Source organism: Mustelus asterias, chromosome 15, assembly GCF_964213995.1.
Source record: "Mustelus asterias chromosome 15, sMusAst1.hap1.1, whole genome shotgun sequence".
Taxonomy (NCBI): Eukaryota; Metazoa; Chordata; class Chondrichthyes; order Carcharhiniformes; family Triakidae; genus Mustelus; species Mustelus asterias.
Window position 1 is genome coordinate 31308383 of NC_135815.1, and position 14287 is coordinate 31322669.

At 45.8% G+C, this 14287-nt stretch overlaps 1 protein-coding gene across 2 annotated transcripts; it reads left to right on the plus strand.

Annotated features, from left to right (window-relative positions):
• The first annotated feature begins 631 nt into the window (after positions 1-631).
• On the plus strand, positions 632-5892 carry kcng3 (potassium voltage-gated channel, subfamily G, member 3). Of its 2 annotated transcripts, none has more exons than XM_078230540.1 (2): positions 632-1269; positions 4741-5892. In XM_078230540.1, exons 1-2 carry the CDS (start codon positions 632-634, stop codon positions 5384-5386), a joined length of 1284 nt encoding a protein of 427 aa, XP_078086666.1. In that variant the 3' UTR covers positions 5387-5892. The 2 variants fall into 2 exon arrangements, with proteins under 2 accessions (XP_078086666.1, XP_078086667.1); XM_078230541.1 differs by having other exon boundaries at positions 632-1239.
• Positions 5893-14287: the final 8395 nt, after the last annotated feature.

The following is a 14287-nucleotide window of genomic DNA, read 5'->3' on the forward strand; positions in this document are numbered from 1 at the left end:
TGCGTTTTATTTAAAGGGAACTTGAGTGAGATGCAATGAATTAAGGCATTGGAAGCGTTCTCGTTACTTATTAAGAGCATCATTGTTTTCAATAAGAGTTGTAAACACAGGCTGGTCCAAATAAGGAAGTCAGAATGTAGGTGTACATTACGTGCGAGCCCGGATCAGTGCCGAGGATGTGAGATTACAGAGTCTTGTTTGTCGATTGCGGGTTGTGTTTGGAGGGGCGCTGTGGTTAGTGGAAACCTTTCGGGCGCGTCATTCCAGTGCCGGAGCCCTGCTCGCTAAGCAGCCTGTGTGTCTGTGTGTGGGGCTGAAACCAGAGAGAGGAGAGACTAGAAAGGACCAACACACAACAGCTTCAGCACCCAGCCAGTAACTGAACCCCCCCCCCCCCTTCCCTCCTCCTTCCCTCCAGCATCGCTGGAGGACAGCCGCGCCCAGGAAAACGCTGAGCCCCAAGTGAACATGACTGACAACTTTTTCACCTGGTCGGCGCCGCAAACTCGAGCGGGACCGGCGGAGGAGCGGCGCAAGTCAGTGCTCCAGCGGTGAGGGCGAAGTCCCCAGGCGCTGCGCCCATGCACCCCCGTTCGCCGAAAGTCCGCCCAGCCTCGGGGGTTGCTCGAAGATGAAGTTTGGAAGCGGACCATTGATCCTGAACGTTGGGGGGACCCGCTACTCGTTCCCCAAGGACGTGATCAAGGACTTTCCCCTGAGGAGGGTCAGCAGGCTTCACAGCTGTGTGTCCGAGAAAGAGGTGCTGGAAGTGTGCGACGACTATGACCAGGAAAGGAATGAATATTTCTTTGACAGGCACTCCGAGGCTTTTGGGTTCATCATGCTTTACGTCAAGTACGGGAAGCTCCGCTTTGTCCCCCACATGTGCGAGCTGTCCTTTTACAACGAGTTAATTTACTGGGGTCTGGACCGCTCGAACCTCGAATATTGCTGCCAAAAGCGCTTGGATGACAGAATGTCCGACACCTACACCTTCTACTCCGAGGAGGAAGAGGAGCTGAGAAAGCAGAAGAAAAAAGAGTTGAAAAAGAACTCGCCGTCTAATAGGAAGTGGCTGGATCGGATGAGGAGGACTTTTGAGGAGCCCACCTCGTCTGTGGCTGCCCAGATCCTGGCAACCGTGTCCGTGGTATTTGTTATCGTTTCCATGGTGGTGTTGTGCGCCAGCACACTCCCAGACTGGAAAACAGCCGAGAACAACAGTGTGGAGGAGCACAGGTACACAGAACATTTAATGGGACCATCAGGGTATCTATAACTCCTTCTTAAATTATGGTGTTGAGTGGCTCAGTGGATGTGAATGTCCTTTGTCCACGAATGCGGTTTCAAAGTATTTTATTTATATATGTAATGTATTCTGTTGTGTCTCCTTTCAGAATGTTTGACTCCACTCCGCAAGCGAAACTTCACAAAGCACAATTCCCCTCCCACCTACCGCTCACGCTGTTGCTATTCACACTTAGAGAGTGTCAGTTTCACATGCAAATAGGAGTGGGCTGTTTTCAGTTTTCTCTAAAGGTGGCAGCCTTAGCTCACTGGCTTCCAGGTCAGAGAGCTTTGGTGGTCTTAAGTCGCACCTCCGCCCCCCATATAAACAAACATCGATGGAAGTTTCCGCCGCATTCTCCAACTTGAGGTCTGTAATTATTTTTAATGTGCAGCATTGAACATGGATTGGATGGGATTGAGGGTGTGTGGCCAATATTCAATTCTATTTTTCCATACAATTGGTGTATTTCAATTAGGAACTCGGGTTCTAACTGAATGCTGGCGAAAAGCAAGCTTCCCCCGAAAAATGAATCTCTCCACACAAACAGAACAAAGAACAAAGAAAATTACAGCACAGGAACAGGCCCTTCGGCCCTCCAAGCCTGCACCGACCACTCTGCCCGACTGAACTAAAACCCTCTACCTTTCCGGGAACCATATCCCTCTATTCCCACCCTAATCATGTGTTTGTCAAGACGTCCCTTAAAAGTCACTGTCGGATCTGCTTCCAGTACCTCCCCCAGCAGCGAGTTCAAGGCACCCACCACCCTCTGTGTAAAAAATTTGCCTCGTACATCTCTCAAATCTTGTTCATACAACTCGTGTTCTCTTCCAATTCTAGTTTATATGCTCGCTGTTAACAGGGACAATCTCAAGCAGAACAAAGTGCCTGCCGCTTATATAACGCCAGCAAATGAGTCCTTCCGCTTAACTAACGCAAAAACACCTGGAAAAGTCAATAAGATACAAAACCTATTGCATTTTGGACTAAATGACACCATGGTCCAGAGTACCGTAAAATATTCCTCTCCACACAACTCTCGGCGCTAAATAATAATCGACATGCTTAAAAACCTGCCTACACTCAAGAGCCTCTTGGCTGCTTAATTGCAGTTCACAGATTTCCTTATTATGCCCTTTAAATTACTCCCAAACAAAATCCATGTGCGGCGTCACGTTATAAAATATACTCCAAATGTCTCCAAAATGATTGGCACTTTCCAGGTCCTCTTTCTTTCCTATTTGGCCAAGATGCGCTGACACAATGTCAAATTAACGTAAAAATCTGTCGGTGATTAAAACACAGTAAAATCACCGCTCAGGATATTGCTCTCCCCTTTGGGGAGAAGGCTGTGACTTACGGGTCCCACCACCAGAGAGATTTGAGCACACAATATAATGACATTGCAGTTTTCAGGTACTGAAGAAGTGCTACACCACTGAAGCTGTGGATATATAAATGACCCCTTGGCCTTTGAAGCAAACCGACCCAATTGTGGCACCATACTCTGGGTAAATTTGCCGATTGCGCTTACTGTACTGTCGGACGTGCCACTTTTCTATGGAAGCAGTTGAGGCCAAAACGTTGTGATTTCAAGAAGAAATTAGATATAGCTCTTGGGGCTAAAGGGATCAAGGGATGTGCGGGTAAGGGAGAGATCAGGATATTAAATGTGATGATCAGTCATGATCATAATGAATGGCGAAGGGCCGAATGGCCTACTCCTACTTCTAGTTTCTTATGTTTCCGATTAGACTTTAGACTAAGACGTTCTCTGCCCTCTCGATTTAAAGATTTCACAGGCTTTTCCCCAGAAGAGTGGGGAGTTCTCCTGGTGTCCTGACCAATATTTATCCTTCAATGGATGCTTAAAATAAATTATTCGGCCATCTATGTGTAGGAGACTGGTTGTCACATTAGGACAATTCCAATGTACTTAACTTGTAGTGAAATGCGTTGGGACGTCAGTGGATTGTTGAAAAAACTATTGATTTTCTGTATAGCTTTACAGTTAAACATAGCCCACGACTTAATATTGGGCAAGTTTGACGTCTTTCCTGGAATACACATAGGAATCTGCCCTGTAAAAACAAATCCAATTGTTGATCGGGGATGGAATCAAAGTATAAAGCGTGACTAACTAGTTTAGCGCAAATTTAATGGCGTGTTTGACGTGCCAGATGTTGCAACTAAATTCGGGTTTCTTTCGCACTGCAGACGGTCCAAGATTTCTTCCAAGACCAAAAGACACATTTGAAAGGAACGCGCCTTTTAAAAAAGTTACTGTGACCGAGATAGAAGCACAATTGGGTGAAACGCGAAAAGTCTTGAGGTTAGAAAAGAAGGGGAACACCGAAGCTCAGATATCAACTTACAGATGTGTTGCAACGATCAGGACCGTCTCTCTGTTCCTTGTACTTGGTCCCCCGTTCAGACTGAATCTGATTAATTTCATACAGGTTCGACTGTGTGGAGAGCCCCTTCCCGATCGGGAACCTCCATGTCAAATATCATGTACTCCACTATCACTTGCAATAGTTTGCACTCTGGCAGAGATAGCGGGACACCTTTGATCAGGATGACCAACTGTCCTGTATTTAAAGGGATGATTGCCCTTATTTTGACTATTTAGTCCGACGTGATTAAGGGACGCCTTTTGTACTGTATTCCTGGTGGGAGACCGAGTCTGGGAGCCACAGTTGGGTGATTTGAGCGGGACTGCAAGTCTGAAAGTTGGCCAGCTTCGCGAGTATAATGTGTGACTCCACAAGAAAAGTTGTAAATCCCGGAAAATCTCAGCAGGTCTGGGCTCTGACAAAAGGGCCATCTGGACTCGAAACGTCAGCTCTTTTCTCTCCTTACAGATGCTGCCAGACCTGCTGAGATTTTCCAACATTTTTCTCTTTGGGTTTCAGATTCTAGCATCCGTAGTTTTTATTAAGTTACAAACTCCACTCGCCTTCCGCTCTCGCTGTTATGGCCATCGCCAGTAGTCCCCCCGCCACCAGCAAAAATATTAGAAGAGATTATTCAGTAAAAGACTATAAAAAGTACATTATGAAAAATGACTTCAAACATATCTCAAACTTCCAGACAACTGCATAGGTTCAGAATTTAGAAATGTGCTCTAAACCTCTTCTCAATTCGTCAACAGAACCACCCCACCCGCCCCAAATCCCATGGTCCAGTTGTCCCCTTCTTTTGTTTCAGAAAGGTTTGGTCACTCTGATATTGCAGCCTCAATGCCTGGTAAACATTGGGTTTCCTCTGTACATGTCACATGTTTTAGTGGTAATGGTGGCGTTGCGTGGGTGATTGTTATGTAGTTAATTATTACCATCTGTGTTCCTTTGGCATTTCATCCAGGCTTTTTTTTTTACTGTGCATCACATTGTGTCTCAATCCCTAAATTGCTTGTTTTACTTTGTCATTCTCGTTGGTCTGTGCAGGATAATCGAGGCGATCTGCATGGGTTGGTTCACCGCCGAGTGCATCGTCAGGTTCCTCGTCTCCAAGAACAAGTGTGATTTCGTGAGAAAGCCCCTGAACATCATTGACCTGTTGGCCATCACGCCCTATTACATCTCGGTGCTGATGTCCCTGTTCACCGGCGAGAACTCGCAGCTCCAGCGGGCTGGGGTGACCCTTAGGGTGCTGAGGATGATGAGGATTTTCTGGGTGATCAAACTGGCTCGCCACTTCATTGGGCTGCAGACGCTGGGCTTGACTCTCAAACGCTGCTACAAGGAGATGGTCATGCTGCTGGTGTTTATCGGCGTGGCCATGGCCATCTTCGGCGCCCTCGCCCAGTTGTTGGAGAGCGGACTGGACCTGGAAGACAAAAACACAGCCTACGCCAGCATCCCGGCCTCCTGCTGGTGGGTGATCATCTCCATGACCACGGTGGGCTACGGGGACATGTACCCATTCACCGTGCCCGGCCGGATCCTCGGGGGGATGTGTGTGGTCAGCGGCATCGTCCTGCTGGCGCTACCCATCACTTTCATCTACCACAGCTTCGTGCACTGTTACCATGAGCTGAAATTCCGGTCGGCTCGCTGTGGCAGGAGTTTATCACTGGAGTATCTGAACTGATGGGAGTGAGTTCCAGTACGCGGGAAGAGGCTGCTGTAGAAAAGAAAGGGCGGCACAGAGCAGAGGGGCCGAACGGCCCCGTTGCTGTGCTGCAGACTTTATTGCGATCCCGTGTGAGCAAGCGATTGGGAAAAAAAAACCCTCCCCAGCGGCTGTGCACTGACCCATTCATCCAGGTTGAGGTATCTATGGCCGGAAGACCCTCATTTGGAGACCTCCGCGGTGCATACAAAATTCATGGTTTTACAGCAAACTAATTAATTGACTTTAACTCCGGGGGAATTGATAAAGTTGGCGCGGCCGAGTGTCGGCTCAGCAAATCTGAAACTGTCCCCATCTGCTGAACAACAAGATAAACAAGAGATTGGTAAACATTTTGATTTCCAGGGTCAGCCCAGAGGCTCACAGTCTGTAAACAAACAAAGCCAACTTGCTGAGGGGGGAGGAAGCGGATCGGGGGCAGGGACGTTTCAAACTTGCTGCAGATTGTTTGTTGCAGATTGAATGTTCCATCAGGAGAGTGGGCTGAGAAATGTGGCCATTTCACTGACAGCCGCTCCCGCCCAATGCTGCAACCGCAAAGTTAAAGTCTTATTTTGTTTGGGGTTTGGCCTTTTCAGTGGACAGATACTTAAAACTCATTTAAAACAGCGAGTTCCGTGAACCCAATTACAACTTACCTAAGGCAGCGCACACCAAGCCTCTGGTCACGGCTGTGGAATGGACCAGGAGGAGTAGACACGAAACTCCATGGGAAAAATATACATGGTGTGGATGGAGACTGGGGCGGCTGCTAATGTCCAAACAGAGCAGCCTTGCCAGTGGCGGAGGAGGACGAACAGTATATTGTAGTCTTAGGGCAAAAGGTTTGCCAAAAGCGACGCTCCTTTTAGCATGGGCAGAATTAGATGCTTCGTTCAAAGGTTAGGGAGGAGGGAACCTATTTATTCTTTAGCGGGAATAGTATTTTAGTAGTTTCTATCAAGTATTTCGAACAAATGCCTCCACTATACTCCGAGTCAAATTCCCAGTCTTCTTTGCTGAAGAAGTTTCTAGTCTTGGGGCTGGACAAGAGTTGATTCGCATGCAGCAAACAGAGGGCCAGAGGGTTAAAACAAGAATCAAATGATTGGTTTTTTGGCACATGTGGGTACTCGGTATGTGGGCGGGGAATGAACAATTGTCCCCATGCTTCTAGGGCTCCTAGGTTAGGTGTAGCATGAGTTACATGCCAGGTAGAGCCCTCGTTTCCTGCCAGCATGTCCCTGAATCCCAGTGACGTTGAGGAGACAATTGGACTACTCCAACCACCCGTCGGATTGGCCCAAATTATGCTGATTCTCCGAGGAGGATGTGATTCGTGCTCAGGGAGTCTCGGGTCCATTGGGAGTGGAAATGGGAAGGAGACAACCTGGAACCAAGTTTCCCCCAAATAGCCCTGGCAACCGAGACAATAATGGGCGGAATTGTCCGGCTGTGCTGGTCTAAAAGCCGGAAATTTCCGCCCGACTGTCAATGGGGTTTCACATTGACCGGAATTCTCCCATCCCGCCCGTCACTGGAATTTTAGCGGGCGGATTGCGGACAATGTATTCGGTTTGTTCCTGAAGTTAGATTCAAAACCAGAACCGGACAGTTGTTGGAATTGTCCCAGCATCCGGTTAGGTTGTATCACCCGCATATGGACACCAAAGATGTGTGGGTTCGGTGGATTGGCTATGCTAAATTGCCCTTTAGTGTCAGGGGGGCTAGCTAGGGTACATGCATGGGGTTATGGAGATAGGACCTGGGCGGGATTGTGGTCGGTGCAGACTCGATGGGCCGAATGGCCTCCTTCTGCACTGTAGGATTCTATGATTGTACCAACCTCAATGGGCAGTAGGAAGGGACAGAACGTTTCATCATTGGATATTCATTAGACCTGAAACTTGGCAACATCCCTTACTGTCTTCCTGAAATTGGCTGAGGAAGAGTTACAGAGAGAGATTGAATAGGTTGGGACTTTATTCCCTGGAGCGTAGAAGATTGAGGGGAGATTTGATAGAAGTGTATAAGATTTTGATGGGTATAGATAGAGTGAATGCAAGCAGGCTTTTTCCGCTGAGGCTAGGGGAGAAAAAAACCAGAGGGCATGGGTTAAGGGTGAAAGGAGAAAAGTTTAAAGGGAATATTAGGGGGGGCTTCTTCACGCAGAAAGTGGTGGGAGTGTGGAATGGGCTGCCGGATAAAGTGGTAAATGCGGGGTCACTTTTAACATTTAAGAAAAACTTGGACAGGTTCATGGATGAGAGGGGTGTGGAGGGATATGGTCCAAGTGCAAGTCAGTGGGACTAGGCATAAAATGGTTCGGCACAGACAAGAAGGGCCAAAAGGCCTGTTTCTGAGCTGTAATTTTCTATGGTTCTATGGTTCTAAGGGGAGGGGGGAGAAGCCAGAATTCTTCATCTCTTCCGAGCATATCTTAGGGCAAGATCTTTCACACAAGGTTTGAAATACGTGACACCACCCCACGTCCTGCCATAAAACTCAGTGAGGTACCAAAAAAGCTAATGTGGGAAAGTTACTAAACCGCAGATGGAGCACTGGCTCCCGAAACCACTTGCTCCAGGATTATCCTCTTTTCATTTGGCTCCGACAAAGCTCTGTCCGGATTCCCTGATCCGAGACGCAGACTGCAGGTGAATTCTTCTAATAATCCAGTGTATAAAGGAGGCTGCAGAGAGTAACTAGAGGTTTCAGCCCAGGTCCTGATTTTAGCACTTCCACAATTGCAAAGAAACTGGGTATTTTGAGAAATTTTGAAGATCTAACAATTTTTTTGGAGTTCCTTTTGGAATGATTCCAACAGTTGTTGCAATTAAAATACAATTCAAATAGAATCGAGTTGAATGATTCCCTGGGAGTTGCTGCACAGTATTCAGACATTGCCCTGGATTGTGCTGGGAGGTGAAAACACTTCAATATTGGACCAGAGCCCGTCCTGGGAGACTGGCTGCAGACTGGCCTCGGATTGGCCGGGTCACCTCGGCTCAGGTTTGGCAAACAGCGAGAAAGCTCCGGTAGATTTCAGCCCCATTCACAATGCAACACAAATTCGAGTCAGTTTCAGACTCCTGTGAAAGATATTTGCTTATTTTGGTCCTTGATATTCTGTTTTACAATGTATACAGAAAAATTTATTTTAAAGTATTAAAATTATTTGCTATAACGAGCCTGCGGCTGTCACGGAATCATTTGTTCTCTTTACATATATATGACCTGGACATGCACCGTTTTAGGATTTCTTTACTCAGAGAGTGGTTGGGGTGTGGAATGGACTGCCTGCAGTGATAGTGGAGTCAGACACTTTAGGAACATTTAAGCGGTTATTGGATAGGCACATGGAGCACACCAGGATGATAGGGAGTGGGATAGCTTGATCTTGGTTTCAGATAAAGCTCGGCACAACATCGTGGGCCGAAGGGCCTGTTCTGTGCTGTACTGTTCTATGTTCTATATTTAAAAAAAAATCAAATATGGGATGATTGTGGACTATATAAACAACATTCAAAGAAAGTGCCAAAGTAAGACTGAAAACAGTTTCAGGAAAGGTCACTTCTTGAACTTAGTTCTTAATTGGAGTATTTGTGGAGAGACCTGTCATCTGCTATAATGGTGAAACAAAGTTCCTTCTCGGAGTTTGGAAATTACGTGCTAAATGCACTACTTCCAAACTGTAAAATTGCAAAGAACACCTGTCACTCTCCCTAAATAAAGTGAGATGGCAGGATTATATTCTAATCTTCACGTGAGTCAGGGTTAGAAGGCTGAAGGTAGACTAGGGCAGGCAAAACTCAAACTTTTTATAATCTTATCATGAATTCCCAAATGGGAATGGTCAGGGTCAGTTGGGGAGAAAGGTGTAATTACAGCATGTTTTTCTTGGGATGTAAACATAACTGACAAGGCTGGGTTTTGTTGTCCATCCCCAATTGTCCTTGGTAAGGTGCTAGTGAGCCACCTTTGGAACTGCTGCAGTCCATGTGATATATGTACACCTACAGTGGTTTAGTACAACTGAGTGGCTTAAAGTTGAAGTTATTTATTAATCACAAGTAGGCTTACATTCACACTGCAATGAAGTTACTGTGAAAATCCCCTAGTCGCCACCCTCCAGCACCTGTTCGGGTACACTGAGGGAGAATCTAGCATGGCCAATTCGCCTAACCTGCACATCTTTTGGATTGAGGGAGGAAACCGGAGCACCCAGAGGAAACCCACGCAGACACAGGGAGAATGTGCAAACTCCACACAGACAGTGACCCAAACCGGGAATTGAACCCAGGTCTCTGATGCTGTGAGGCAGTAGTGCTAACCACTGTGCCACTGTGCTTGCTTGGCCATTTCAGTAGACAGCTAAGAGTCAACCACATTGCTATGGATCTGGAGTCATTCGTAAACCAGACCAGATAAGGAAGGTAGATTTCAATCCCTGAAGGACGTTACTGAACCAAATAGGTTTTTATGACAACCTGGTCATTTTGTGATAATTAATGAGACTAGCATTTAATTTCAGATTTATTAATGAACTGGATTTCAATTCTGCCATCCCACTTCTTAGTTGAGTATTTGTGGAGATACCTGTCATCTGCTATAATGGTTAAACAAAGTTCCTTCCCGGAGTTTGGAAATTACCTTCTAAATTAACTTCTAAACCGTCATATTAAAATTGCAAGAACACCTGTCATTCTCCATAGCTACCGTGTGGTGACAGAATAATATTCTAATCTTCAGGTGAATCAGGGTTAGCAGGCTCAAGGTAGACTAAGGCTGGCAGAATTCAACGTTATCATGAATTCCCATATCTATACATTTACAATGGGAATGGTTAGGTTCGCTTGGGGAGAAGGGTGTAAAGTTAAAGTTTATTTATTAGTCACAAGTAGGCTTACATTCACACTGCAATGAAGTTACTGTGAAAATCCCCCAGTCGCCACACTCCGGTGCCTATTTGGGTACTCTGTGGGAGAATTTAGCATGGCCAATGCACTTAACCAGCACCTCTTTCGGACTGTGGGAGGAAACTGGAGCACCCGGAGGAAACCTATGCAGACACAGGTGGAATGTGACCCAAGCCGGGAATCGAACCCAGGTCCCTGGCGCTGTGAGACAGCAGTGCTAACCACTGTGCCGGCACGGTGTAATTACAGCATGCTATTCTTGGGATGTAAGCAGTGTTAATAAGGCCGGCTTTTGTTGTCCATCCTCAATTGCCTTTGGTGAGGTGCTAGTGAGCCACCAGAATTGGGATTTGAAGCCATGTTTCTGCAGCATTAGTAAGAAGTCTCACAACACCAGGTTAAAGTCCAACAGGTTTATTTGGTAGCAAAGCCAGCATCTCCACATCATGTCTGCAGCATTAGGCCAGCCCTATGGATGGCTATTCCAGTAATATGTCATTCTGCTGCTGTGCCTCAAGCAGTTTTCATTATAAACAGAGACATTGGAACTTCGAATGGAAATAGTTGACAAGATATGTGTGCATCGCAGAGGGGAAAAATTTCCACAGGTCACATCCTAAAGTCCCACCATAAGTTTGAAGGGAAAGTTGCCACCATTTTTTCAGGGTTTTTGCCAATTTCCACCGATGTTCTGGTGGGAATCAGGAGTAACTGTGTGGAAATGTCAGACCTCGATTTTCAATATATTGCATTGCACGTAGTAAGTCAGAGAATTTGGTCTCTCTCACTTGTCTCAGTTTTTATGTTGCTGCTCTCTATCTGTTGCTACTCTTCTGTCTCTTTTCCTTCTCTCTTAACATTTCAATGCTTCTCTCCATTCTCTTCTTCTTTTCACTTATTTCCTTTCAGACAGGAGAAGTGACAAGAGATACGCTTTAATCTGGGATGGAAATTATGGGGAAAATGTAACCCACAGCGACTCCTTTCCCATTCTTATCTCATCCCCAATCACATACACTTCCTCCCGTCTGTTCACAACCAAATCAATTTTCCACTACTCCTGCTGCCTACCAGATCCTCACCTCCATTGCCACTTCATCCTTTCCCTTTGAATGATGCACTCACCCTCACTTTGGATATGGTCACACTAAAAGGCATCCCAAATATTGCATGTGCCTCCTGTTCATCACACATCAGACATCAAACTTCTGATATATTCCTTCATCACACCATCTTATGAGCAAATTTAAGCAAAATCATGAGCAAAATGTTTTGCATTTTGAGCTGTCTGGCTGAATAAATTAGGAAGAACATAGGAACACAGAAGGCCATTGGCCCCTCAAGCCAGGTCTGCCATTCAACTAATTCATAGCTGATCTTCTGCCCCAATGGCATTTTCCAGCATTTCATATGATATATTTAATATCTAGAAATCTATTGATTTCTGTCATGAACATTCTCAATGACTCGTCTCCATATCCCTCTGGGGTACAGAATTCTAGACTCACGATCCCCCGAGTGAAGAAATTCCTCCTCATCTCAGGCCTAAATGGCTGACCTCTTATACTGAGACTGTGCCCCCTGGTTAAAGACCTCCCCACCCTGGGGAATCATCCTGCATCCACCCTGTTGAACCCTAAATCAATTTTGCATGCTTCAATGAGATCACCTCTCATTTCTTCTAAACCAGTGCTTCTTCTAAATAACTGGTGTGCCCTGAAGACCCCTCAAGTGTGCCGTGAAAAAGGATTCAAAATTCATGTAATTAAACTAAAACAAATCTTTGTCTTTAGCTCGGTGGTTGGCATCTCCAAGACCGGATTAATCTTGGGCCTCCCGTGCATGTGCCAGCTGGGAAAGAGCCACTCACACGTGGTTTTGATTTTTTATGTCGGCCAGGGCCATATCCGGGACCAAAAGGATTTGGAGCTGAAGTAAATTCCCATGCGCCTACACAGAAAGCGATAGCTCAAAAAGGGCGCAAAAACCCTGGAAGAAGCGAGAGAGATGTGGAGAAGTTAAAAAAAAAACAGACAACAGGACAGAGAGAAGTGAAAAATGAAGTTCCCAGTCAGGGCAGAAGACAGAGAGAGAATAAGAGGCGTGTCTCAAAGCTTTTTTTATAGTCCAGAGGTGTGCCATGCCATATAAAAGGTTGGGAACCACTGTTCTAAGCTCTGAAGAATACAGGCCCAGTTTCCTCAAACCCTCCTCATAAGACAATTCCATCAGTGCAGGAATCAGTCTTTGTTGCATTTCCCCCCATGGTAAGGTAAGGAGATCCATCCTTAGGTAAGGAGACAAAAACGATACATATTACTCCAGGTGCAATCGCATCAAAACTGCAGCCAAACCTCTTCGCTCCTGTACCAAAATCCTCTTGCAATGAAGGCCAACATACCATATTCCTTCTGAACATGCTTGCTGCTCCTGCATGTTAACTTTCAGTGCTTTATGATCAAGGATACCAAGGTCTCTTTGGATATCAACACTTCCCAATCTCTCATCATTTAAGAAATATTCAGATTTTTGTTTTTTCTAACAAAGTGGATGCATTCACATTTTTACACATTATATTCCCTCCACCATATTCTTGCCCACTCATTTAGCCTGTCAAAATTCCCTTAATGTTCCATTGCACCCTCCTCACCACTCACATTTCCACCTCGTTTTGTGTCATCAGCAAACTTGGAAATACAGGTTTCCTCCCACAGGCCAAAGATGTGCAGGTTAGGTTGATTGGATATGCTAAATTAACCCTTAGTGGCCCGTGATGTTAATGGGATCAGCAGGGTAACTAAGCGGGGATGGGGCCTGGGTGGGGTTGGTGCAAACTCGATGGGCCGAATGGCCTCCTTCAGCACTGTAGGGATTCTATGGTACAGGTACCGGACCCCATATCCGGCATCCCAAAATCCGGAAGCACCTGAAAACTGGCTAAGTTCAAAGCTGGTAACACATCCACACTGGAAACTACTGTACAACCCCATCAGGCATTATGCCTTTTATTAACAAAGGGTCGAAGTACAGAATTCCAGTGATGGCCCCCTGCGTGGTTTATTGTTCCCTACCATCACCCTTTAGTTCTTTTAGCATTTGCTTTTAAATTTAAAAGATTTATTTTGTGTGAAGTGTTGGCAGTGGAGGGCTACTTCCAGTACACTCTGTATCCAGGCACATTGATCTCCTGCTCTTTGGGTCTGGCCTTATATGCTTCATGTTGGAATTAACAGTGCAGAAGCAGGCTGGTCCACCCCTCAACCCTTTTCAACCTGGCTGGATACGGCTTGGTGGAGAAATCAGCCCAGCTTTAAGTTTTAGTTAATTACTATCCTATTTTCCCCCCACACCACCCTATCCAAAATCCAGAAAGTCCCCATATCCTGCACACATCCAGTCCTGAGCTTCTCAGTTATGGAGTACAGTACCTGTATTACATTTGGCCCCTGCATCCAAATCATTGATATACAGATTGTGATAGTAGGTGCCCAAGCACCCTTGTGGCACCCAACTAGTCACAGCCTACCAACTTGGGAATGACCCATTTATTCCTACTCTGTTTTCTGCTCTAACCAATCCTCAATCCATGCCCGCAAATTTAATTTCCTAACCTCTTCTCAAAAGCTGTCTGAAAATGCAAATACACATCCAATGGTTCTCCTTTATCTATTCTGCCACTTACATCTTGAGAAAAATTCCAACAGGTTTGTCAAACATGATTCCCTTTTCATGACTCTGCCCAGTTCGACCATTATTTTCTCAGTGTCCATGGATCAATCAGATGACCCTATCCTGCCTCCTGGAACAAAGTGTCCAGGCAACTTCCCCCTCTCTGACATGTTGCAGTGTCTGCAGCTCAGCCTCCTGTTCAATGACTCTGAACCTTAAGTTTCTCCAACCACAGACATTTACTGCAGATGTGTTTGCCTTGGATCAAACATGCGTCTACAAGCATTTAATT